Here is a 27483-nt window from a genome sequence, read left to right as displayed (position 1 = left end):
GGCAGACTCCATGCTGGTTGGCAGGACCTCACCATTGAAAGCATAATAGCATTTGACTTTTATAAATATCAGAGGTGATTCGTATAGCATTTCACATGCCGTGCCAAGGAATTTAACACGAGGAAGCTCAAACCCCAGAATGGCCACAGAACGTCATAGGCACTTGGGGAGGGAGGGTCATGTGCTGCTGTTTGTACAGTTAGCGCTCCAGCATAGATTTACTCTTGACCTAATTTCATGCTGTTACTATAAAGGCATGCTTGATGCCTAATATAGAGTTTTATTTCCCAAGCACAGATCTCTCAGCGCTGTGGAAGCTGCCTGCTGTAGAGTTGGGAGGGGCCTCCCAGCTGTCACTTGCTGGGCTATGCAAACTGCCCTTTGCGGTATGTGCCCCCAGGGTCCCTCTAGCCACCTCCTGGAGGTACCCCCTGTTAGCTGATGTTTAAACTAGCATTAATACTCATTTTTAGAGACGTTTTAGGCTTGAAGAAAAATTGCCTAAAAGGAATAGACTTTCCAGGAAGCTCTTGTCCTCACACACCACAGCCTTCGCTGCTGTCCGCATCCTATAGTGCCATGGCTCATTTGTTACCCCCCCACCCCACCCCAGTGGACCTATATAGACCAAGCATGTCACTTGATGGCCCGTAGTTGGTATTCAGTTCAGCCTTGGTGTGGGTCATGTATAGGCTTAGGGCAGTATAGAATGACACATGTCCACCATACAGGGTGGCTTAGCTGCCCCGAAAACACTTTTGTCCCCCCTCCCTTCTCCCCAGTACTTTTAAAGAGTACTTATTTTATATTATGTAAATGAAAATTTACATGAGTATTCTGGGGATGGGGTATCACATGTGAGTGCATGTGTCTGAAGAGGCCGGAATATGTGTCAGATCCCCTGGAACTGGAGTGAAAGGAGATGGGGTGCTGAGAACTGAAGTCTTGACTGCTGAGCCAACTCTCCAGCCCCACCCCGATACTTCTTTTTCTGTCTCTTCTTTTTAAAGATTGGTTTTTGTTTGTGTGGCCCTGGACGCTGAGCCTAAGGCCTTGTGCGTGCTAAGCAAGTGCTCTACCACTGAACTACATTCCCAGACCCTGGTCCTGGGAACTCAGGTTCTCAGGCTTGCACAACAAGTGCTTCTACCTGACAAACCATCTTAACAGCCTCCATTTTTCTTTTTCTCCTTCCTTTCTCTCCCTCCTTTGTTCCCCCTCCCTCTGTTCCCTTCCTCATTTAATCCACACTGATCTCAAACCCCTATGTTTGCTGAGGCCGGCCTTCAACTTCTGATCTGTCTCACCTCCACCTCCCAGGTACTAGCATTGCAGGCATACACCTCCACATTTGGATCCCCATGCTATTCGTGTGAAGCATTACCACCCTGGGAAGTGTTTTGAGCACATCAGTGGTGTTTGATTATCTGGGGATTGGTAAAAAGAATTGACCCAAGACAGGTTAGAGAAGACTCAAGCTTCCAGACTCAAGGCTCCCCTTGAACAGCCATTTCATGACTGACATTCTGCTTGGGGTCCTTGGGTAGCAGTGGGCAGGGCCTACAAGAGCCTCACTGTCCCCCAACTCCTACCATGACAGAAATGATGCTGGACACTGTTGTTGGCATAGAGGGAGAGAGCATTGTACTGTACAATAACTTAGGAGAAAGGAGAACTCGGTTTTTGTCCTATTTTGGCCGCAGATAAGCTTTATGACACAGAAAAAAATGGCTTCCTTTCGTTGACTCTCACATGTAGGGTGTGGGAACTGGGCAAGAAAAGTGGCTGTTTAGGGATTGTGTGATTCATGGCAGAGCCTAAGATCTGATCTTGTATTGACAGTGTGAATTTCTCTCAGCCTGTCTCATATTTGAAAACTTATGTTTAGAAATATGTCTGGCATGCAAAATGCCTGGGTTCAATCCCCCACATTGCATAAATTGTGCGTGGTAATGCATGTCTGTAATCTCAGCACCCAAATGGAGGTGGAAAGATCAGAATCAAGGTCACTATCAGCTATATGGCGAGTTTGGGACCAGCCTGGGCTACATAATATATAATATGTATATGTATACGTGTATGTGTGTGTGTGTGTGTGTGTGTGTGTGTGTATACACACACATCTGTTGTGAGTAATAAAACAGTCTCAGGAAAACGCTTAGCTCCGGACTGCTGGAGAACAGTGTGTGTCTTAGTGGTGGCTGCTGCTGTTGTTTCTGCTCTGAGGTCTGCAGCTCCCTTCCCTCTACTGTAGACAGTGTTTGTTTTATTTCATAGCCTTGCATTAAATATGTACTGTGTCTGCATAGGAGACTAAAGTGAAGACCTTCTGCCATTAAAAACTGCTCGGGTTGGGGATTTAGCTCAGTGGTGGAACACTCGCCTAGCAAGTGCAAGGTCCTGGGTTCGATCCTCAGCTTAAAAAATAACAAACAAACAAACAAACAAACAAACAAACAAAAACTGCTCTCAGAGCCAAAGGAGAAGGGAAGCATTTGCCACTGCGTGGGATTTTAGTCTTCAGCACTTCTGCGTCTCCGATGGGGGGCGAGCACAGGGCCCGAGAAGTTTAAACAATATGACTGGTAGAGCTAGACGCAGGTGGATTCTCAACAGTGAGTACAATGGAACTGGAGACTTCCCATGTCCTTTCTGCCTAGTCCCCACTCAGGTTGTTCCACCATCAGAGGCCTTGTGGCTAGCCTGAGTCCCCCACGCCTCTCCTCTGTCCCTTCCCATTGCCACTTCCTGCTCTTGTTCTTTCCTTTCAGACATCCGCCCTTTCCCCCTGGTGTCACCTCTGCTGCCTGCTGACAGAAAGGAGTTCATAAAAACCTATGTGTAACTGAAACTTGAAAAGCCATAAATCGCCTTGTTTTTTCTAGAATGTTGGTAGCGTTTTGATTTAATAGTTGGACAAACACAAGGGCCTATTTTATTCAGAGTTTACAGGCCTCAAGGCTGTTATTCCTCCAAATTTAATAGCATCGAAATTGCAGGGTTCGCTATAATTTGCCTATCGCTTGCTGCTCCACCATTGGTCTTTATTGTCAGCGGGATGGAATCTCAATCCGACTCACTTAGATAACATGTCTGTTAAACATTTAGATAATTGTACAATCATTAACTTGTCACATTATTTTAGAGATTCAAAACAGAGGCAGGGTAAGTAGAGGTACCCAAGGGGAGTGGAGGTGGGGGAGGAGGAGGAAGAGGGAACCTCTTTGGAGTTAGATAACTAGAGATGAGAGAATTGATTGCACGCGCCGCTGTGTCACCCAAGGTGTCCGAGCTGTGGAGGTGTGTGCTGTGCAGATAGGCCTGTGGTTTCTCCCTTTGAGTCTCCGTCTTAACCACACGGCCGTGGCAGTCGGGCCTGCTGTTCGCTGACCCCTGGGACAGGGTGGGCACATACTCAGAAGCCTTTGGTGCTTTGTCCCCAACTTTGGCATGTATGGACGGAGGACTGATTTTTCCATCGTGGTCAGGAAATCTGAATGTGAAATTACTTGTCGCTAAAAAGCATCGTGAATGAATGAAATGGCTGTAGACTCTGTTAACTGTGATATCTGACCTGAAAGGACGTCTGTGATGTTTTGAAGGTTTTTTGTTGTTGTTGTTGTTTTTTAAGGCAGATTTTAAAATAAATTTTGAAGAGGGCTGGGAGGATGGCTCCCTCTGTAAAGTGCTCGCCACATAAGCATGAGGGTATGAGTTCGGGGATTCCAAACACTCGCATGAAAACCTGGCATAATATAAACAGAAGCTACCCTGGAATAGTCTTGAATGCTCTATTTATATTAACAGAGGCTATTTTTAGAAACAGGATTAGAGGGTATTTTATTTTCTGTTTTGTCTATGTTTTAGTAATTATTGTGATTAGACATTTGCCACCTAGATAATGCTGAAACCCCAAAGTCACTTTTATGTTTTAGGAAAACTGCACATTTACATCTCATTCTTCCCATGGAGGGAGATTTCTAGAAGAAGATTTTGAGAGTGATCAAGGCTGTTCACACCCTGGTCGCCTTGACAGATGCCTCAGTCCTCAGTCGTGTGTGTGTGTGTGTGTGTGTGTGTGTGTGTGTGTGTGTGTGTGTGTCCCCGCGCGCGCAAAGACAGATGCCATATGGAGAACTCAGCAACCTGGCATGGGCCTGTGCTAGAGGTCAGGGACTGGGTGAACACCACAGCAATAAGGATAGGACAGTGAGACAGGAATGTAGAAGTACCCCTCAGAAATAATGGGGTACACACCTTCTGGTCTCAGAAGAACCTAGGGCAGGGGAGTTGACTGTATGTCTATCTAGCTTTGAATAGCCTGTCATAGCCTGTGTCCCTGGAGCCTGTACTGTGACTGGGGCAAGAGGAGCCCTACCATTGCCTGGAACAGCCTGTGTGTGTGCAGGTGACAGAAGAAGAGAGGGAAATACAAGTTAAAAACAAAACAAACCACACAGCTTACTGTTTCCCCAACTGTAGTGTGGATAATGCAGGTATTTGGGGGTAAGAGGATAAACTATAAATATCTTATAGATTGTAAACTAAATAATGCATATATTTAGAAAAACAACTTAAATATTTCATATGATGCAGTGTAGATTCTTGCCTAAATGATGAAGCTGGCTACTGAGGCCTGCAGGTTGAAGGTGAGGCTTCTGTGGAGGCCAGAACAGAGGGCAGCAAGGATTCGATAAAAGAACGAGAGACTGGAACTTGGTGAAAGATAGCCAACTATCACTTACCTGCTCCCCAAGTAAGTTGGGAGTTTTGAATTTCCTTTTCCAGCTGTCTCTTAAACATCCAACACTGTTAGTTTCTAATATTGAAGAGAAGCAAATGATGGAATAATAACAAGGCTTTATTTTCTAAGATTGTGTGTGTGTGTGTGTGTGTGTGTGTGTGTGTGTGTGTGTGTGTGTGTGTGTGTGAATGCTATGTATGCTATGTGTCTGTGGAGGCCAGAAGAGATCGCTGGAGCTGCTGGAGCTGGGCTTCAGGCAGTTGTGAGCTCCCTGATACAGGCACTGGGAACCAGACTCCAGCTTCCTGAAGAGCAGAAACACTCTTAACTGGCAAGCCCTCCTTCCTGTCACTAAGAATGTATTCTCAAAAAGTAACTTCAACCAAAGGGCGTTGGAAAACAGGTACTCAGGGGCTGGAGAGATGGCTTGGCAGTTGAGAGCACAGGCTGCTCTTCCAGAGGACCTGGGTTCAGTTCCCAGCACCCACATGGCAGCTCATGACTGTCTGTAACTCCAGTTCCAGAGCATGTTACCCTCACACAGACATTCATGCAGGCAAAACACCAATGCACATAAAATAAAAATAAATAAATTATTTTAAAAAACAGAAAAGAAAAACACATACTCACACAAAGTGACCTCATAGCAGCAGCCTCATAGTCCAGAGGTGGGAGTGATCCAATTTTCATCAGGTGATGAATGGATAAATACATTATGGTATATCCATAAAACAGAATGTGATTCACCCATAAAAAAGTGAAGTACTCCTTCCTACATGCTACATGAACAAAGTCAAAATGGAAGAATGCACATGGAAAAGGCTATATGCCATGCGATTCCATTTATTTGAAATGTGCAGAATAGGGAAGGTCCTGGACAGAACACATAACTGGTTGCCAAGGGTTGGAATGAAGAGAGATGCAGGGGTGAGTGATTACTAAGTGGCTATGAGTTTGCCCAGATGAAAACATTCTGGAATTAGTGGTGGCGATGGCTTTCAGCTTTTCTGGATTCATTAAGAACCATTAATAGGGTGAAATTTGGGTGTGTGTGAATTACATCTCAACTGAGGGCAGATACTTTTGGGTGTGTGAATTATATCGGAACTAAAATAAAAGCCAACCTCAGGTGTGCCTTTTAAAGAGACAGCGTAACCTCACATTCCTACTGTATCACAGGACTGCCTAGAGAGGTAGCACTTGGCATATAGTGACAGGTAGGGAATGCAGGAGACTGTGGTCGAATAGATTGTCTGTTTGGAGATAGTGGTGGAGAGCAAGATGCCTCAGGATGCTTCTTTGCTGCCCCCATTCCTCTATTTCAGAAGGAAGAAGAAGCCATACCTTTGTGTGGATACAATATGCACAAAGGCAGGAGACCAGGTGATTGTGTGCTGGGAACATCTGGAGCAGAAAAGCCAGTCCACATCTGGCCTTGGAGGAGTCACTTGCCAAGGACAGGACATGGCATTATTGACCCAGCCATTTATATAAAGAATGAATCCCATCAATAATACGGGTTCAGTGTGAGAGAAATAAGAAAACACATTGAAACCAGGAGTATGCCCCTTGAGTCCCACCTGCTTCTTCTCATCCTTCTTTTAAGTGCCAACGGGGTGGTGAGAGGCAAGGCATGTTGTTTTGTAACCAACCTGTGTCTTAATGGCCATTTGCATGGCTTCCTCATGTTCACCCCGCCCCGTTCATTTTCTCCTGTAAGCCCAGTGTGCTTTACTTGAGCAGCGTAGGGCCAGATTCCCATCCAAATGCTCTTTCTGGAAGGGTGGAAGCAATAGGGAGCAGAAACCAGGGTATCACCTCTTACCTGTCTTGTCCACTGTCAACAAGACAAACTGGACAAGTGGGGCCATGCTGTGCTGCTGTCCATTGGCCATTCCAGGCAGGCTCAGGATTCTGGGAACACATCTCATCCCCACCTTCAATCTTTCTTGAAGCTGTTTCCTTCCGTTTTCTTCAGCCTTGCAAATGGCCACTCGCCCTGGGCAGGATGTAGGCAGGTGATTTATGTCTGCTCCTCACATAACAAATGACACTGCTCCAAGGCTGGGCAAATGGAGGAAAACCCAAGCATCAATTTATTTGCCAGTTTAAAATCTGTAGTTAAGTAGCAAAATTAAACATTTCCATATGTACTCAAGACGCAACCAGGGGAAAAACCGTATAGATTGGTTGAACCCCCAGCAGGTGGTAAGGGGATGGGAGAAGGGCAACAAAAGGCTTTTATTCTAGAATGTTTTCTTGTGAGCATCAGGAAAAGTTACTTCACAGAGGGATTGTGGGTTTGGGTCAGATGAAATGTTCCCTGTCCCTACCAGGAGGAGATCCATTACAGATTGGAAATGACTTTGTCTCTAAGAGCCCGTTGTCAGATGGGCTGTGCCTTCCCTTCAGCCAAACAAATATAAAATGCTTCCAGCCTGTGCCTCGATTTTCTATTACTGTTTCACGGGACTCCAGAGAGTTTGAAGATAGCAATTTGATTAAGCTTATGGGGAAGATTCTATCAGATAGCATTCCTTTTCTGCAGGTGGAGAGAATGTGTTCGAGTATTAAGTATGTTTTAAAGGTAATTATCCCTTCCATATTCATTTTAGTTACAGGAATTGAAAAGGGGGAGACCTGGCATCTGTAAGTTGCCCCTTGGGCCCTGGAGTCCCTGTGACATCTCTCTGGGGAACACGGTGAAATGTTTTTGACAAAAGAGTAAGCACCAAGTGTTTCTGAATTTGAAATGACTCAGAGGTTCCCACCTCCAGCCTCCAGAGAGTTAGTCTCAAAGGTGAGGGTTTGGGGCTGACCTTGTCTGACTCCCCAGTTTACATTCCTTGTTCTGGAATGCTCTTGGATGTTCAGAGGGGGCTTGACTATTTCTCAGAAAGAAGGCTTGCCTTCTTAAAGGGCATTATGGAGCTGCATGTCCCACCTCCCAAAAGTAGAGCTTGGAATTAACATTTGTATACACCTGACCCAGCCTTAGGGTGTACTCTATTAGGAGAAGGCAGAGGTCCTAGGAGTCAAAATCTATACATTGGTAAATCATAGAACTGGAGCAGGGGCTCTTAGAGAACATGCCTCTGAGCTTTAAAGATGTTATGTGGTTTCCCCATGATCACACAGCAAGTCATACAGACACACTCTGTGCTCAGGACAGAAATCCAGAAATCTCTGGTCTTAGAGCACTCCTCCTGTCTTTTAATATATCTATAACATTGTGTACACACACACACACACACACACACACACACACACACACACACACACACACCAAAACAGTCCTTCCAGCCCCCCACCCCTGCAATTTCAGGGCAGGAAATTCTGTCCTGTGTGCCATCTGTCTTGGTTAGTTTTTTGTCAATGCATCACAAGCTAGAGTCGTTTGGGAAGAGGGTACCTCAGTTGAGAAAATGTCCCTATCAGATCGGCCCGTGGACAAGCCTGAGGGACATTTTCTTGATGGATGATTGACGTGTGAGGGCCCAGCTCACTGTGGGTGAAGCTACCCCTGGGTTGATGGTCCTGAGTTGTATAAGGAAGCAAGCTGAGCAAACCAGGAAGAAGTGTCCCTCCATAGCCCCTGTATCAGGTCCTACTTCCAGGTTCCTGCCTTGACTTCCTTTGGTGATGGACTGTGATGTGGAAGTATAACAGAAATAAACCCTTTCCTCCCCAAGTTGCTTATGATTTATAACAGCAGTGGAAACCTTAAGAAAGTAAGGCACCCTCCATAGTAATTTTGGAGGATGAAGGTCTTCACAGAGGGTCTTAGGAGCTTTGAGGGCCTACAGGGACCCATAACAAGTGTGGCATTGACACTGTGCAGCTCCATGAAACCCACGCTCTGCCCATTAGCTGTTGTTCTAAGTACTTTGCATTTCTTCAAATAGGAAAGCCAGGCTCCAGCCCTAAACAGCCCCACCCTCAGAAAGCTAACCATTGTTAGGGAGAAAAGCACACACGTATGTCTGAAACAATACTCCACAGAATACGATGATTGGATGTGATGCATGCTCTAGGGATTGAAGGTGATATTTTCTGTGTTCCTTCAGTTGGCCTAAGTCTTCCTTGCTATGACCAGAAAATCATAACTCTTACATGCAGCATCCCCAGTGTTACTTCCCTGCTTCATGCGTGCTCTATAGTTTATTGGTCTGAAGCCCAGAAGGAACCTAGGTTGGAAGTTTATCGCTTACGCTCCATCTAGCGCACTTGCTTGCACAGTGACCTCTGAGTGCCTGCTCCATCTCTGTTAGAGGTTGGTGGCAGTGGAGGAGTGGATGTGAGGTTGGTGGGCAAGCGGCGTCACAGGCTGAGTTCTGGATACAAAGAACGTTGGCATCCATGGGGTGTGCTTCCCCGTGTGTCTTCAACTTCTGTCCTTCAGAGCATCCCCTGGTCTTATCCCAAGGACCTGTGAGAATCTTGTGAGGGGAGCCAGCAAGATGGCTCAGTAGATGAAGAGTTTGTCTCAGAATCCATGTGAGAGAGAAGAACGCACACATACTTACACATACATCATACATAAACTGATGGTGGCTGCTGCTGCGGCTGCTGTTGCTGTTGGCCATTGTCATCATCATGACAAAAAAAGAGTCTTGTGAGGGAACTTTACGAGAAAAAAGTACCAAAGCAAGGATCAGTAAAATCAGGATCTCTGCCATGTTGGTGATCTGTATAGATCCTTACAAGATTCTCATTCATATTCTCTCTCTCTCTCTCTCTCTCTCTCTCTCTCTCTCTCTCTCTCTCTCTCTCTCTCTCTCTCCCCCTCCCTCCCTCTCCCTCCCTCCCTCCCTCCTTTCTTTGTTTCTTTCTTTTCCTTTTTTTTTTTTTTTGGTTTTTTGAGACAGAGTGTCTCTGTGTAACAGTCCTGGTTGTCCTGGAACTCACTCTGTAGACCAGGATGACCTCGAACTCACAGAGATCCGTCTGCCTCTGCCCTCTGAGTGCTGGGATCAAAGGCATGCACTACCACCACTGGGCCCATACAAGATTCTTATGTATCCCTGAGTTCAGAACGGCTGAGAAGGATAAGATCAGACTTCATTGTGTGGCTCAGAAACACACACACACGCGCGCACGCGCACGCGCACGCGCACGCACACGCACACGCACACGCACACACATACACATACACAAATAGGATACCATACTTGGAGCACATTCACTTAAACCTCAAAGAGAATGATGTGAGGACCAAAATTATCCCAGAACAAAGTAGACTGTTTGTAGGTGATAAAATACAGCTCAGGTTTGAAGTGGCAACCACAATATCTCTTCTCAGGATCCACAGGGGCTTGGGTTTCAGTATTCTCTGTGGTGCTAGTGCCCTCCATGTGCCCTCCCATCCCAACCTTCTGGTCCTTTCTTTCCTGCGGCTTACTTCCTGCACCTGCCACACTCTGCCCCTGGACGTAGGATGAATGCTGTACAAAGCCAGACCCAACCTCTATTATGTCATGAATGGTGAAGAAAATAATGAGGGAAATAGGCTGAGCCATTCAGAACTGAAGAACCCAGTGTTGGGTGGTGGGCAGAAGTCAGGAGAAGAGGTTTCCAAGACTTGTGACCCTTTGTCATCTGAATGGGTGCGCATTCTCTGCTAGGTTGAGTGCTTAAAGAGATTGCTCACACCTGCAAGTCTTTCCTCTATCAGATGTGGTTTGAGCTCCAAACATTGGCACCTTGCTGGCCTTCCAGGAGCTGGCAGGTGTGATGAAAGGCTGGGCCAGAGGTGCCCTCTGGGTGGCTGTACAAGGTGAGTGTACAGAGGGTGGGCACCGAACCCGGATGGGACAAGCAGGCAGGGCTGATAATAGGCTATGCTCAAATTGAATTTTTCCCCCTCTTTTCTGTCCCTCCTGCTTAGAATAGACTAGGTTTACTGGCCATCACTTGGGGTGTGGACCTTTGTGTGTGTGCCTGTGCGTGCAGGCTTTTACTAATCCCCTTCCTTGGTTTTTGAGGTTAGGAGTGTCTGGGATTTGCGGAGAGAGGAAGGGTGTAAAAGGGTATGGCAGGAGACCCTGGTGCCTGGATTCAGCCTCCCACATTCCGGAGTTCCCCAGAGGCCCCTCTCCCCAGACCCTTCAGCTCCAAAAGCCATTGTGCTCCTTTCTGGCCTCTGACCCCGAGGCTCTGGGAAGCAGCAGGTTGTTGACACATGGACAATCATTTCTTGCAAAGCACAGGCCTCCCTCTCTCCTTCCCTCCCCAGTGTTCTCGTTCTCGTTCTCTCTCTCTCTCTCTCTCTCTCTCTCTCTCTGCGCTTTGGAGTGGTGACTTTGCCCTGAAGAAGGAAGGCAAAAGAAGCTGAAAAAGGAAGGAAATTTGCTTTCCATCAGAGAGGGAAAGAAGGGGAGGACCCTCTATTTTGGGTCCCCGGGGGAAGCTCTCCAGTTTTCCCCGGGCGGGGTGGGGTAGGAAGGAAGGGGTTCCTTCTATCATCTACCAGTGCAGAAGCATGAATCCCCTCCACAGCCACTTGGGTCCCAGTAGTACATGACAGGGAGATGGCTCAGGAGCCTTTCTTTTGAATCTCACTTGTGTGAGGAACCCCACATTTCTTCCTGAAGGATCTCTGTGCCTGTGCTCTGTCGTCACAGGAACAAAGAGCTGCCTGGCCCTGTGGCTGCTACTTGCGAGGAATAAGTCTTCAGGGAAGTCATGCGTTCTTTCACAGGTTGGGTTTGCTCTTTGGCAGAAGAGGGTCAAATCAGCTACTTGCCTAATGGGCCCACTGTGAGGCACAATTAGAAGTCTGTGTCAGGGAGGGCTTGCTTGGTGTACTGCAGAGTGCTCAGCAAACACATATGTGGATTATTGATGCCCTCCCTTACAGCCAAGGCCAGTATTTTGTGAGTATTATTCTTACTGGGAGGATGGGGCTCCCAAACCTTTTCCTCCTCCTGTCTTGACTAGGCCTTTTTTAAAGCATTATTCAAAAACAGGTGGGGTGGAAAAGAGAGCCCTTTCCATTTTCAAGCACCACTTTGCATGCCTTTCACCTTGGTCTTAGTAACTCTAACCTCACAGCTAGCCAGGAACCAGTTTGCCCAAATAACTCAAGTCTGTCTTGCCAGCCGCCAGGCAGCCCTATTCACTGGGCCGGGTCAGTACCGTTTCTCCAGGAAAGAGGGGAAAATAGCTTGTTAACTACAGAAATACCTTCTCCCCAGTGCTCTCATTCTGAAAGAAGTGGATTAGTGTGGCCATATTTAACCTTTGACCCTGAGACAAAGGCATTATCAAAATTAGTTACTAGGAGAGTCCGTCTTCTCTCTACCCCCACTTCCCTGTTTGCAGGGCTTGGCTAGGATCTTGGTAAACTTCAGAGCCAGAGCAAAGGTTTCGAAGGCCATGGTTGCCGTGGAGACATTCAGGGTCTTTCGTTCACAGCCTGGGCCCTGGAGATAGTCTAATGCAGATTAAAGGACAGAGTGGGGATCCTATACTCATGCGTGGATCGGGCTTAAAACTTTGCTCTGAAACCAGCCTTGTTTCTGATGTTGCTGAAGATTACCCCTATTAAGATGATCTATTGGATTTTTAGAGCCAGATTTTCAGAATTTTTAACAGCTGTGTACACTCAGCTGCCATTTGGACTCACATCATGAGTTGGTCTTAAGGACTGGTATCCAGCATCTTCTCCCTCCGTCCCTCTGTCCATCCTGGAGTCCAGTCCCTTTGCAGGTGGAGGTATGGTTAGACCTAACTTAGCCCTGGGTTCAAACCTCATCCTTTCTGTGACTGTCATCATTGCCTGGGCTAGTTGAACCCTACCTACCTTTCTGTCTTCCTATCCGGAACAACGAAGTATAGTAACAGCTCCCGGAGCCGTGTCAGAGGTTAGATAACCATGGGCACTTTTCCAGTGCTTGGTGACTGTTACCTGTCTCTGTCAGCGTTATTGCCGTTGTCATCAGTATCCTAGGCACAGCTTCTAAGTTCCTGATGGCTCCTCTCCTCCTCAGATCATCCCTGCCATACTGGCTTGTTTTTTTTGGGGGGTTGGGGCTGAATGTCTCACTTATTTCTCCTCCCCCCTCACTCTCTTTTGGGGAGGGGAGAGCTGTTTAGAGACACCCCTCTAGCCTTCCTGGATGGAGTTTTAAAGTTTGCCTTTCTTTCATACTAGGAAGTCCAACTTGCCTGGCAGGATTGGGAGGGGACAGCGCTTTCTTTATAAGCTCGCGATGAAAGCTGTAAAGGAAGGTGGTCAAGGGTCTGGCCGTCCTGGCTTGGGATTAAGGCCAGCCCTGGAATGCCGAGGGGCCTCTCTCAAGAAGCGAGTATCTATTTACAGTGTATGTCTCATAAACCCCAACGCCAGGGCGAGGGCAGGGGGCTTACCCTCTTGGCATGTGATTGATTATCTGGTATTTATGCCATTGAGGACTTGTCAGCAGTCTGGGGTCACGGGGTCATCTCGTGTGTCTTGCCGCCATCCCACCCCCCTTTGTACAGTGTGGGCCGGGTGCACTGGGCACAAAACAGCTTTTTCTTTTCCTTGGGAAAAGGGGGAGGGGAGCGGGGGTGGGGATTGTCAGTGAAAAAAATTTTTTTCAACCTTTTCTGAATGTGCCCTTTTAATTCTAAAGAACATTTAATTAAAAGTAGCAGGAAAATTCATCTTAGAAGGGTTTAACTTACCTTAACAGATACTTTTGTGTCCCAAGAAGCTGAGTGACAAAAAAAAAGAAAGAAAAAGAAGAAGAAGCAGCAAACTGAGTAAGAGGTTTTGTGTCTTCCTTCTCCAAACATCTTCAGGGGCCTCTGAAGCCACTTGCTAGGTAGTATGGTCCTGGCTTATGCCAGAAGATCTTTATCCACACTGTCAAGCAGGACTATGTTGGTGTCTTCTGTCTATAGGCTTTTCCTCGTTCGGGACAGAGACCCTGAGCTGGAAATGTGAGCATTGTCACCTACAGCAGCCAGGCCCTGGGGTCTCCTTCTGACTCCCTTCCCAGGTGCTTTCTCATCACTCAAAGCTTTGGGCCACCTGGAGATACACATCCAGTAAGGGCTGTTGTTTTTCAGTTCAGGTATCTGGATCTTGGAGACCACTCTCTTCTTCCTTGTGTTGGAGGTGCCCCTTGGGGCTCCTGCTCCCCTCTGTGCCTCCAAACCAGCGCTGTGTGCTTGCAGCTCCGAGGAATTTTCCCAGCTTTGTAGGAGGTACCAGCCCCCTCCCCAGCCTTGGTCATTAGAAAAGTCTGGACACCCATTGACTAGCTAGCTTCCTCTGCTGAAGTTCAGGAAGGGCCACAGAGGAGTTAAATTAGTCTCTATTACCCCCTGTACCCTTAGGGGACCTTCCAGAGTTGTGACAGGCCAGAACACTAGTATGGAGTACTGTTTCAAAATGGTCTTACTGCTGGGAGGAAGTGTCAGCTTCTGAGACCCAGCCAGGCTCCTGGCTTTGGGACAGCCATGATGGGTAAGTGTGAGGCCTTCCTGGGATGTTCTCCGCCTCTCTTAAATCACCATGCAAAGCCGGGCGGAGGGACTATGTGCATAGAATTAGCTAGGTTTTTGCTGTAAAACTTGATGTCCCCATGTTGCAGGGTTGTGTCCTTCCTCTCCCACCCATACACCATCCTCCACAACAAAGAATTGTTGTCTAACGAAATCTCAATTCCTTTCTATTTCCTCCATTCCCATTCAAGTTAAATTAGTGAATGCTAATTTGGGTTGATGGGACACCCTGTGAGGAAGCTAGGATTCTGGCTCCTGTTCAGGAAAGGACCAGCCTGGCAGACCACATTCTCACCAGAGTCACCCAGTGCCCTGTGCCGTGTGCCGTGTCAATGTCTGCCTTGGATTATTTTCTTAGTCTCCTATCAACTGTGCAAGGCAAACGTTGTGTCTAATCACCCAAAACTCAGACTGAACGAAAGGAGACTTCCTTGGGGTCATATAATAACCAGCACAGCTAATATTGAAATTTGCTTTAAGCTAAGCGGGGACAAACATTTCCAATACACTTTCTCCTTGGAGTTCCTTAAAATCCCTATAAGACCAGTTACTGTTATATTCGGTTTTTTTGTTTTGTTTTGTTTTGTTTTTTTTCCTGAAAGAGACAGGCTCAGAGGAGTCAGACAACTTCCTCCAGGTCACACAATAACAGCAAGGGTTAGAGCAGGGGTGGGGGATGGAAATGGGGGTGGAGGGTGGGGGTGGGGTCTGATTCACAGTGAATGACTCAAACAAGATGGGAACCCAGAGCCTTCTGAGGCCCGTGTTCAGCTGTAGCTGTGTATGTTCTCACTATCCTGACATCCGTTTGCTGGGAGACACTATACAGAGACACATATACATCAGCCAGAGACCAGCAAAAGGTCACTGGGAAATCACACACCAACCTGGGTGGTGTGTGGAGAGGAATTTGGGGGAAGAGCAGGTATTTGGGCTTCTCTCTGGACTCCCATAGTAGGAAGTCAGTGTCTTCCTTTTATAATATTTGTCCATTGCATTCATTTATTCATTCTTTCTCTCATTGTATGTTTATCAGATCCCAGGGACTCTTCCAGCATCCCTATGTGTCTCAATATCTTCAAGGTAAACTGAGGTGTCTATATCTTGCTAAAGAAATCAAAACCTTTGGGCTTATCAAAAAATTATTATTTTTGTTGTTGTTGTTTTTCGAGACAGGGTTTCTCTGTGTAGTTTTGGAGCCTGTCCTGGATCTTGCTCTGTAGACCAGGCTGGCCTCGAACTCACAGAGATCCACCTGGCTCTGACTCCATAGTGCTGGGATTAAAGGCATGTACCACCGCCAGAAAAATTATTTTCATATATATATTTTTTAAAAAATGGTGGGCTAGGGGAATGGTTCAGCAGGTAAAGGCATTTACTACTGAGCCTGATGGTAGGACAGAATTGACTTCTGGTCATTGTCCTTTGACGTCTACATGCATGCCCTGGAGCCTGCACTGCCACACACACACACACACACACACACACACACAGAGAGAGAGAGAGAGAGAGAGAGAGAGTTAAAAAAATAAAAATATGTATTTTTTTTCCGATGACAAAATCCTTTTCTTTTCCTGAAATGACCAACAGCAGGAGTTGAGGGACAAATGCAGAAGGAAGTGGGGGTCCGTGGGCACAGGTATGCAAGTTGACTGTGTGAGCAGGTCTTTCATGCTCCTAGCTGGGAGTCACCTCTTTGATATAAAGATTTCTGGATCTATGAAGTTAACTGTGTCCAGTTGATTGAATTGATAATTCATCCCCCAAATGTTAGAGAGAACAGTCTTTTATGTCCCTTAATGAGTGCTATAAAAATAAGTGGTGAATCTAATTTTATGAATGATCTTTTATGACTTACCTGATAACTAGTACTTGTTCAGCACAAAGAACACGTAACTCAGCCTGGCCCTGTGTTGGCTGCAGGAAGCCATCTGTGTTAGGAGTTGCCATTGCACTGGACTTGAAAGACCTGGACTCAGGTGTTCCAACATGGCTCTAGCTGGTGGATCATAAAGCTGGAGTTCCTCAGTTTTGGGAGGTTGTGGTATTATTACTCTCATTGACACAGCGAAGTACTTATGAAGAGCAACTTAAAGAAGGAAGGATTCCTTTGGTTCAAGGTTTAGGAAGGGACAGAGTCCATAGTGGAGAGGAACACATGGTGTCAACCATCAAGAAGCAGAGAGAGGTGAATGCTGGTGCTCACCTGGCTTCCTCCTGTTCTCTTCTTTATTCATACTCATGGTGTGGCACCACCTGCTGGCAGGGTGGGTCTTCCATCCCCAGTTAAGTCTCTCTAGAAACACTCTCACTGATGTGATCAGATGTGTCTCCTAGGTGACTCCAAGCCTAGTCAAGCTGACAATGAAGACTGACCGTGGTGGGGGCAGTGAAGGAGCCACTTGGCCTGACAACACATGAGACCAGAACTTGAGGCTCAGAAGTTGGTTCTTACTGAGAAGGGGTTGAAAGGGAAATACAGTAGATGTCTAGTGGAGGGTATTGATGCTACGAATTGTCTGGTGTGCTAAGCAGGAGGCTAGAAATTGAGAGAATGACTCCTTTTATCTTTATCCAACAATGAGAAGAAAACCAGAGGGAAGGGAGAGAGGGAAGGGGCAGATGGGGGGAGGGGGGAGAGGGGGGAGAGAGAGAACAGAGAACAGGAGCAGCAGCTAAGGTGAGACATTGGTGAGAACTTTCTGAGTTGCAAAGATGTCCCTGCTTGTGCTGTGTGGGCACACATATGTCCTTGACTTCTTAGAGTGTTTTATCAGCCTGTCTGTTTTGAAAGTTCACTTGGAATTGCTTTTTTAAAGATTCTATTTTTAAATTATGTGTATAGGTGTGTAGATTTGTGCATGTGACTGCAGAGCCTGAGAAGGGGAGATACGAACCCCCTCCCCTCACCAACCGGAGTTCCAGGTGGTTGTGAGCTCTTGATGTGGTTGGTGGGAGCTGAAACTGGGTCCTCTGAGCTTTTAACCACTGAGCCATCTCTCTAGACTCATGATCACAAATCTTAAAAAAAAAAAAAAAAAAAGCCCATGTTGGCTTTAAGAATTACAGCCTTGTCCAGCAATGCCATTTAAGATGGGCTGGCTACTTCTGTGTTACATAATCAGAGGCAGGGGCGTGGATCCAGTGGGTCCATGGTGCTGACTTGGAAGCAGATAGGCAGGCTTCAGACAGGCAGAAGCCCTTGTTTAGAGTGTCCAAGTTTGCAGGCAGAATAGGGTAAAGCTGTGGTCACTGTCTGTCTGTTTCTCCACTTGTGAGAACAGGCCCTGTGGCTTGAGTGGACCTTTCCCCAGGCTGCAGAGCCATGAAGACACCAAGTCAGCTTTAGGAGCTCTAGCCCCTCTCTTCCTGGTGCCCACTGTCTCTTACATGCATAAGGTCCTCTGGTGGCTGCTGGGTGGGACAGGTTCCCCCTCCCCATCCCGATGGGGAGGGGATGGGCCTCTACTCTATGCCTAGCCTGCCTGCTGGTCTACTTACCCTTGCTCCTCCCTCCCCAGGCTATGAGCTGCTGTTGGGGTCAGAATGAAACTTGGGGACAAAGAGAGGGAGGGCTGCTGCTGAACCTTGGCATGTGGAGACTGATAACCTTTGCCAGAGGAAAGGCTCAACCAATAGTCAGGGGCCTGAAGAGACCATCTGTCAAGACTTCCGGTCATCAGCTCAAAATACCCATAGGGGAGGCAGCCTGAGCCTCATACACAGTTCATCTGGCTGTTACAAGGCTGGGGACCATGGGAAACAAGCTACCCCCCCTCCCCCGCACCACCACACACAAGATTTTCATTGAGTCGGCATGTCACCAAATGAGCCCCATTCCCTAGCATATTTAGAAGACCCATGTCTTTATTGCTTCTCCGTTCCAAGTTTACCTGGGGTAGGGGCCGTAACTACTGACTGCACCTGGTCTCCTGATCCACAGCTCTCAGCTGCGGGGGTGACAGAAGTGAGGACAGGTGGCATTCATGCCAAGTGCCGAATTCTGAGGTAGAGATGCACAGAAGACTGTAGGGGCCAGAGGAAGGAAGGGAGCGGGCACCCAAGGGACAGATATGGCTCACTAAAAAGGAGAGACCACAAGGGATCAAGGAAATGAGAGAGAGAACTACGTGGAATCACGTATATTTGAAAATCGTTGCCAGAAGGGGGCTTCAGTGTCGTAGCAGAAACCATGTGTGACTAGAGGCTGGCTACAGGGCCAAACCACACTATATCCATAGAATTCCCAGGAAACCCTTTCCCAGGGTGTGCTCTTTACCCCGGCTCCCTCTGGTGCTGATGTACAGACAGACACTCAAGACACTAGATGTCTCAGAGTGGCTGCTATCGCTGGCAACTCAGACGAAGATCGGAGAGACAAAGACAGAGATACCAAGGTGGAATATGTTGACCATAGATGAGGGAGCACTTGGATTTGCGGATTTTGCTCTCAAAAGAGAAGTCTAGGCTGCAGTTATTAGCTTCCCAGTGTTCAATGAGAGTTGAGTTCTCCTGAGACAGATATGGGGATGGAACTTATGAATCAAAGACCAAACACAGTATGGATGAGCCTGGGGGTGAAGGACAATGCTCATCAGAGATGGGATGCCTTGGGCTTCAGGAAGGTGAAGCTTCTAGAAGGCTGGAGGGGCCTGGAGGAGTGAACTGGTGCTGGAATCCTCAGGACCAGGCTAGAAAGGCTGTAAGAGTGAGGAGGCCCCCTGCTGGCCCAGTTCCTGCCTGGGTGTCTATCTACTGGCTCTATGGGAAGAAGATACTGGAAATCACTGTGAGCTGTCAGAAGCACTGGGGCCTCTAGGGATTTCAGGTCCATCCTTCTGGTGGCAAGGGATTAGATGCTCTGAACTCCATGCTGTGGTTGGCAAATTCTCAGAAAAGGACCTGCCTACCTTATTGCTCTTGCCTTCCTGGGCAGTCTAGTCCAGGTGAAGCCTCACACTGGTTCTTTTGTCTCATCCCTGTACACATTGTGCCTCTGTTCTCAGATGTGCTAGGCTTGATTCCATCTCATCATTGGGAGAGGTTGTAAGCACTCAGGTTCCTTCCAAAGGAAGCAGAGAAACAGGGTCCCTGGGCCCCTCCTCATATAGTCCTTATGTTCTGAGGTCCCCACTTCCCACACCAGATCCTAAGATGAGCACTTCATTTGGGATGTGTGTCCTGGCTTCCTTTCCAGACCCTTCCCTCAGTGGTGTGGCACTTGGGGACCAGCTGCCAGAGTGATTGACATAAATCCAATCTATAAATAAAGTCTTTTTCTTTTCTCATAAAGACTTAGTGGTTGAGTTTGCCTTCAAGGTCAAGATCAGACCTTTCTAAATAAACACATATCAAAGGATCATTAGCAAAGCAGCACTGTTAAATTGAGATATTAACTTCTGTCAACTGCTTGTTTCTTTTTTGTTCTGTAACTCATGACTGCAGTAGGTTTTTATTATTTTGTCCTTAGGCGGTAGCATCTGGCTTCTGTAGAGACTGTAAAAATTAAAAAGCAACACAAATCATTGCGAGAGAAAAAGCAGTAAATTCAATGATAAGAATTTAAAATTAAAATGTTGCAAAGCTTTTATATTCTGCAAACCACGAAATGAATGAGTCTGGTGCCTGTTGCCGTAAACCTAGCCCAGCTAATCGTCTGCCCCAGTGTTTGCCTGCCCCCTCTGCTCATCACCATCAATTCTGTCTTGGCATGAGGCAAGACATCAAGTGAGAGCTCTGAAGGGTGTGTGTGTGTGTGCATATGTGTGCATGTGTTTTTGCATGTGCATGCATGCATGACTGTGTGTTTGTGTATGCGTGCATCTGTGTGTGCATGTATGCAATTGAGAAGCCGCATCTTTTGGCTCCCCTAGCCAGAAGATTGAGTCTCTGTATCAGAGTCATTCATTCTTACTGCAAAACAGATTTGTGCTTCTGGGCCTAGCTATGTTCTGGGTGGTAAGGAAGACAAGTATAGATACTTTTTCTCATCCCTGCTCTGGGGGGACTCGTGTGTGTGTGTGTGTGTGTGTGTGTGTGTGTGTGTGTGTGTGTGTGTGTGTGTGTGTGTGTGAGAGAGAGAGAGAGAGAGAGAGAGAGAGAGAGAGAGAGAGAGAATGAATGAGGGGCTAAAGAGATGGCTCAGTGATTAAAACCACCTGCCACATTTGCAGAAGACCTGGATTCAGTTCCCAGCATCCATATTAGGCAGTTTGCAGTCACCTGTAAGCAACTCTGAGGAGGCTGACATCCTATTCTGGCCTCTGTGAGCAAACACACACACACACAAATAATAAAATACATATTTTAATTTAAAATACTGTTCTCCATTAACTAGACAGAAGACAGTTTAGGGTGACTGTTCATAGGGCTGGGTTGACGTTATCTGAGCTGTATGTGGTATTGCCGGAAGCTGGTCGTGGTTTTCCTCAGAACCTGGGTTGCCTTGAGCTGTTTGCACAGTCCATCTGGCTTGGGACTTGGAAGCCCTGGTCCGTTTCAGATGAGCATTTGCTGAAGTGAGTCCCCCCCCCTCCATGTCCAAACAGGACTGTGGGGCTGGAAGAGCAAAGTGAGGACCATCCAGGTCCGTTTCCTGGACCCACAGGCATGAGGCTAGAGCACTTCGTCCATGACAAGTTTCCCTAGTCCAGGGAGAGGGCAGGAAGGAGTGGGCCTTGGCCTCCATCAGAGCAGTGAGGGAAAGTGTGAAGATTAGGGGACAGAGAGGTCGAGTAAAGAGGGTATGACTAACTGAGGTCATTGAGAGAGGAGAATACATTGTTCTCTGGGCCCAGATGGTCCTCGGAATAAATCAGCCCAGGCAGAAGCAGACTTCCAGTACAAGGAAGTTGGAGCAAAGGCTCGCCTGCCATTGCTCAGTGACACAACCCAGGCCCCTGGCCCTGAATGGCAGCCATTCATTTCTCTGCTGAGGGTGTCAGAGAGAGGGGATGTGTGTGCGCACGTGCATGCATATGGTGCGTATAAACATGTCCTTTTATAGCCTCTGATTCTCACAGGCGGGTGTGGGTGTTTATGGGGTGAGGAACATAGGGAGGTTTTTAACTTGGAACCCAGTACTGAGAGGTCTGTAAGCAGCCGTTTGTTTCCCTTTGTCTCCAGCAGTGGAAGGAGAGCCCTCCGAGGGTAGGGCCTGCATGGCGTGTTCCTAGTCACCATCCAGGAGGGGCAGCTCCCAGGAGGTGCCAGACACGTGGAATGATCAAAACCCCGGTGTTTGTCTGCCCTCCTCCACCAGTCCACTTGTCCATAAGTAAATGAGTGGATTAATAATGATGTGCTGTTTCTCACATGGCTCCTGCCTTAAGACAGGGTTGAGGACTGGGTGAGGCAAGGTAGGGACACTCACCATAGCCATCATATAGATAAGCGTCACTGTTATGCACATTTGCATAGTAGGTGTCTTCACTATGGTCCCTGCTTGGAAACCGGCGCGCATATGCAGGACACAAGCTGGGTGTGAGCATGATACCCTGTGTCAGTGGTGTTGGCACAGAAATCAAGAGGCAGAGCCAGAGTGTCTGTCTCCCCTATGTGCCTGCGGTCTCCCTCCAAAGGCTGTGGCATTTCCTTTTCCTTTGCAAGAATCCACACAGGCTTCTTAGGAGTGAGGCTAGGGCACAGCTGAGTGGTAAGAGCACTGAGTAAATACCAATGATCAAACAGATTCTCCCTTGAGAGGGTTTTCTTCCCATGAAGAGGTTAATTAATATAAATGTACTATCCTCACATTCTAAGGCATCCGTTCTGTACAGACTGCGTACAGCTGAGAAGTCGGCTCTGCTTTAGCCGCATTCTTGGAGTCTTCATCCATTGGAATGTAGCTCCTTAAGAGAGTCAAGCCAGATCTTGCCTGGTGAGAGGTCAAGTAAGTGGCTTTGTCTAAAAGTGTAAGACTGAGTGCATGGTGGGAGTAGATGAAGACATCTCAGGCTGACATTTTACCCATACCCCATGGGCACCCCTCACCCCACCCACCCACCCTTGCCTTCATCGCTCACCTTCTTCCACTCCATTCTGGCTTCCACCAGCCCCCGTGGTATCCAGAAGACCCAAAGCTTAGGTTGCCATCATGTCTAGTGGGGGGTTGTTTCTCTCCCATTCACATCTAAGAGCTTCCGGAGTCCTCATGGCTGTCTCAGGAATTCTTTCCTCACCAGTCCCCTTGGGGTGGAAGGGGGAGCTGGGAGGGAAGGTGGTAGTCATTCGTATTCTCTGAGTCCCGATCTGCTCTCACCAAGCCACTGTTCAGTTAGCAACTGCAACGGAATAGCACAAGGCTATAGAATGAAGGGGGATGGAGGTGGGTATGCTATACATTCTAGGAGTGTTTGGAAGTGGAGGTGCCAGGGAGTGATAAAGGACGGGTGGCCATGACTCATGGTTCGATTCTTGTACTAAATACTTTGTCTTTGTGACCAGATCCCAGAGAGAACAACATAAGGGAGAGGAAATATTTATTCTGGGTCCTGGTGGTAAAGGTTCAGCCTGTGGTTACTTTGCCCCCATGTGTTAGGACTGAGCATTAGGACGGCAGGAGCATACGGTGGAGGCTTGAGGCTGATCTTCCCTTCTAGATGGATGGAAAGCAGAGGAAAGTTCAGGCCAGCACTCACACTTGCTGTCTCCTTTTCTTGTCCACTCTGTGAGTGACTTCAGTCCGTGGAGTGTGACTCCTATTATCTAGGTGAATTCCTTCCCCTCTCTGTTGATCTTTGCTGAAAACTTCCATGCAGTGCACCTAACCAGTCTCCCAGGTGACTCTTCAGTCCAATCAAGGTGACAGTGCAGATTGCCCACAATAGCTCTGTTGTTTCCTTTATAAAAGATACTCCATGAGACAGAGCAGTCTGGGGTGAGAGCTGTGTGAATGGATTGTTCTTAGAGGCATCTTTGGAGTGGTGGGTTTCTTCATTCTTTCTTTTCCTGTCATCCGGGGACTTGGAAAACTTTGGAGGAGAACCCACATCTAAGCTCAAATGGGGAGATTTTGAAGGTTTATCAGATGCATGCCTGGTGATCGTTACCAGATCATCCAAATTCATAATTACTCCGACCTGACTGAACAGCCATTTATGTTTTCTGGTTCTCAGTGGGTCTCCTCCTCCTCCTCCTCCTCCTCCTCCTCCTCCTCCTCCTCCTCCTCCTCCTCCTCCTCCTTTTTTTTTAAACAAACTAACAAAAACAGCTTTTTATCCTGAACTCCTTCCCTGAAAGGTCTGGAAATGTTAGGAAATAGGAATAAAGGTGATAGAATATATATACTTCCTTGCCTCACTTTTAAGAGTTCTTTGAACTTGGGTGGTGGGAAGATCAGGAAGTAGCAGTGAACACAGTCTCTGAACAGAGGAAGGAAGCCGAAAGGTTTTGCCACACCTTACCTGGGAGCTGGGACATCTCTGGAGGCTACTTGGCTTGTCACATTTGCTCCCAAGCATAGCTGGCACTGTGTTCACAGCTGACAGGTCTCTGAATCCACAGGACACTTTGTGGCGTCTTCAGCCAAAGCAAGAACACTCAAATCTGACAAAAGCTTGAGCAGCTCTTTAAAATACATGTATCAATCTTTATTCCCCCAGCAGGATGGTATCGGAGGTTATAATTTATGTGCATGTTAATTACATGGTTTTTGGAGTTTCCATTAACCAGCCTTTTTTCTTGTTTTGCAGTAGAAACTGAATTTTAGAAACTATATATTTTACATAATCACCATGTGAGGAGTGATGAAAACCCACCAAATATGGGACTTGAAGGTTTAGTGCCCTAGGTCAGTGGATTCGGACATTTAGGCCAAGTGTGTGTCTGACGGTAGCTCAAGAAAGCTCTATCGGGGAGAAAAAAGCAGTTAAGACCATGCAGCAAGGACAGATAGAGCTTCTGGTCCTTGTCCACCAGAGACCAAGAGGATAATGACCAGGTTCAATGTCTGGTCACAAAGTATGCTGCTTGTTCCCTGCATCTTGCAGCTGTGACTGTGGATAACCCTCCAAGGCTGTCTGTCCTGCAGCCGTGCTTCCCTCCACTCTCTCCTGTCACACTGGTATCAGTGATTATCAAGGAGAATTACCTGGGTAGTTCAGTGCCAACAAATGCTTCTGGGATGGAAGGAGAAACTGAGCCCACCTGAGGCTAATCTCCACTTCTAGAAGGGTGGAAGGCAGGAAGAAGTGCAGGCCTCTGTCAGTGTCCTCGGGTCCATTGGAAAATAACGCCTGTTGTCAGACTGGATTCTTCCCCTCTGTGTTAAATCTTTGCTGGAAACTCCCACAGAGTGTGCCTATCCAGTCTCCTAGGTGACTCTAAATCCAATCAAAGTGATAGTGCAGATTGCCCACGATAGCTCTGTTGTTTCCTTTATAAAAGATACTCCATGAGACAAAGCAGTCTGGGGTGAGAGCTGTGTGGATAGATTGTTCATAGAGGCATCTTTGGAGTGGTGGGTTCCTTCATTCTTGTTTTTCCCATGGATCTGGGGATTTGGAAAACTTCAGAGGACTCCTGTCCAGGCTCAAATGAGCCTGTGCTGTAATGTCTTGCTATAGGCAGATGAATACAAGTCTAATGTGTTAAGGGATACTCGCTTAAAGAGTATACGGGCCCAGAAGCTTACAACTCACAGGAAATCAGGCTAAGTAACTAGAAAGTGTAGGAAGACATGTTTACTTGAGGATAGTAAAAGTCAAATACTAGCCAGGTGGTGGCGCATGCCCTTTAATCCCAGCACTTGGGAAGCAGAGGCGGGTAGATCTCTGTGATTTCAAGCAGCCTGGTTTACAAAGTGAGTTCCATGACATCCAGAACTACACTCAGAGAAACCCTGTCTTGAAAAAAAAAAAAGAGTCAAATATTAGTATCTTGGTTTCTGGAAATTATTACTAGCAACTCCAGCTCACGTACACAGAGAGGTAGTACTCGGTTCATTTGTTCATGCATCCGTTTGTCTGTTAATCCCTCAATAACTATTGAGTACCCACCATGTAGCAAGTTGTTTATTAGGTTCTGGGAATTTGGTGACACAAAAACAAGAGGCCCTGTCTTCATCAGTCTCCTGCCTTCTATGCAAACAGATAAGCAGTCAGTCACACCGCGTGAATACTGTCACATTGTGATGCTGAATGTCAAAGACGATGTTTGAGGGGCCCTCTGCTTGTGGATAGGGCTTTGGGAGGTCTACTGGGGTGGTTTCATCAAAAGAATGAGAGGGTGTTTAGTTAAGACAGTTGGGTAGCGGAAGAAAGGGAAAAGGGTAGGCCGAGGGCAAGCATAGACAAATGTCCAAGGGTGAGAGAGTTAAGGTAAGTCCGTGGAGCTGAAAATGGATGTGGGGAGAGAGCAGAGATTCACAATTAGAGAGGAAAATGAGCACCCCACGGTGAAACCCCCCTCCCAAACCCATTGTACATGTACTGATCTCTTCCTAGGGACAGGAGGGAACTGTTAGGAGTCATAATCAAGGATAGGACATTAAATGATAGCAAAGATAATTCCTTTAAGGGCCAGGTGTGAGCAGGTTGGAAGGCTTTTGCCAGGGGCAGAGAGATGATGTAGGATGAGATTGCCATCATCTAAGGGAAACAAATGAGCTTGAGCTCAGATAGTCACAGCAGGGATGGATAGGAGTGGCTAAGAAGACAGTCTAAAGCTGAAGAAATTTGGCTGATACACAATGAGAGGTAAGAGAAAACCTGAGGTGGGGCTTGGTTTTATTTTTCTTGCATCATTGGATGACGATGGAGTTGGAAACAGAAATGAGGGCATAAGGGGGATTCGTTATTAAGATAATGAAGTGTTGGTATTATAATAGCAAGATTTGAGTCCCTCAGAGGTGGGGAGGTTGGTAAAAGAATGGGTTGGCTATTCTGGACTCATCAGCATATGTAGCTGGTTGTTTTGACTCTTTACTGTTTTGGCTCTTTGGGGTGCCACCACCCAGCTTCCAAATAAAGACACAGAGGCTTATTCTTACTTATGAATGCATGGCCTTAGCTTGGCCTATTTCTAGACAGCTTTTTTTTTTTTTTTTTTTAACTTAAATTATCCTGTCTAGCTTTTGTGTCTGGGCTTTTGTCTTTCTCTATTCGATATACCCTTCTTTACTTCTTATTCCATAGCTTGCTGTGTAGTTGGGTGGCTGGCCCCCAATGTCCTCCCCTCCTTCTTTTTCTCCTCGATCCCCTTTTCCTAGATTTCTCTTCCTATTTATTCTCTCTCCCTGGCAGCCCTACCTATCCTCTCTCCTCCCTACCTACTAGCCATTCAGCTCTCTATTAGACCAATCAGGTGTGTTAGGCAGGCAAAGTAACACAACTTCACAGAGTTAAACAAATGCAACATAAAGAATGCAACACATCTTTGCATCATGAAACAAATGTTCTGCAACATCAACAAATGTAACACATCTGAAAATAATATTCTACAAGCATATAAATGATTGTCCAGAGCCCCGAAAGTAGGAAATTTTACATAACGAGACTGTATAGAAGGAGACAAGAACTAGACTCTAGTAGGACCCTTTACATCAGCCCATCCAAGACAAGCAAGACAAGACACGGAGTTGGGGGTTGAAAAGGAGACTCGGGGAAAAGAACACAAGAGGGTAGAACTACTCACTGTAAGAGATACTGCTGATGGGAATGGAAGAGGTTGCCAGTTTTAATGCTGCCAAGAAGCCCCCTAAGAGGAAGACGAGATACGTCTGTTGAATGTAGTGGTTATCAGAGGTGGGCGGCTTTGGTGTTGGTGTAATGATGGAGGCAGGGGTGTAATGATGCCGGACTGAGGGTGTGTGGGCACTCTGGAGGTAGAGGTAGCATGTGTGGGTGGGTCTAGGGTAAAGGGGGTTAAACTGATAGAAGTCAGGGTGACGGGGTGAGCATGAGAGAAGGCTGGGGGACAGGGAAGCCCAAGGATAGGCCAGCAGTCAGAGGATGACTGTTCCACAGACTTGAAGTGTGGACCAAAGAAGAAACAAGGAAACAAAGGGGGAGATATTGGAAAGACAAAGAGCCATTCTGGTGGGAGGAAGTGGACGGGAGAGCTTGCAAGGCATGTAACTAGATTTGATTTGAACAAAGGAGAAGCTGCCCTTTTCATGATGGGGAGCCTGGAATGTTCCTTTAATACCTCCTGTGCCACCCTGACTAATTCAATGTACGACACCTAAGCAGTTGGTGAATCTATAGCAGTGTCCCTGAGCCTGGGTCTTCGACAAAACCCCACAA

At 47.0% G+C, this 27483-nt stretch overlaps 1 protein-coding gene across 1 annotated transcript in view; it reads left to right on the top strand.

The window, feature by feature from the left end:
• LOC118587582 (zinc finger and BTB domain-containing protein 16-like) overlaps positions 1-2845 on the top strand; it is a 129700-nt gene extending 126855 nt beyond the window's left edge. Inside the window, exon 5 of the mRNA XM_036193608.1 lies at positions 2772-2845. Within this exon, the coding sequence (XP_036049501.1) occupies positions 2772-2845 (74 nt within the window). The remainder of the gene's footprint in view (positions 1-2771) is intronic.
• Positions 2846-27483: the final 24638 nt, after the last annotated feature.

Source organism: Onychomys torridus, chromosome 7, assembly GCF_903995425.1.
Source record: "Onychomys torridus chromosome 7, mOncTor1.1, whole genome shotgun sequence".
NCBI classification, from domain to species: domain Eukaryota; kingdom Metazoa; phylum Chordata; class Mammalia; order Rodentia; family Cricetidae; genus Onychomys; species Onychomys torridus.
This window is presented reverse-complemented; position numbering and strand designations above follow the sequence as displayed.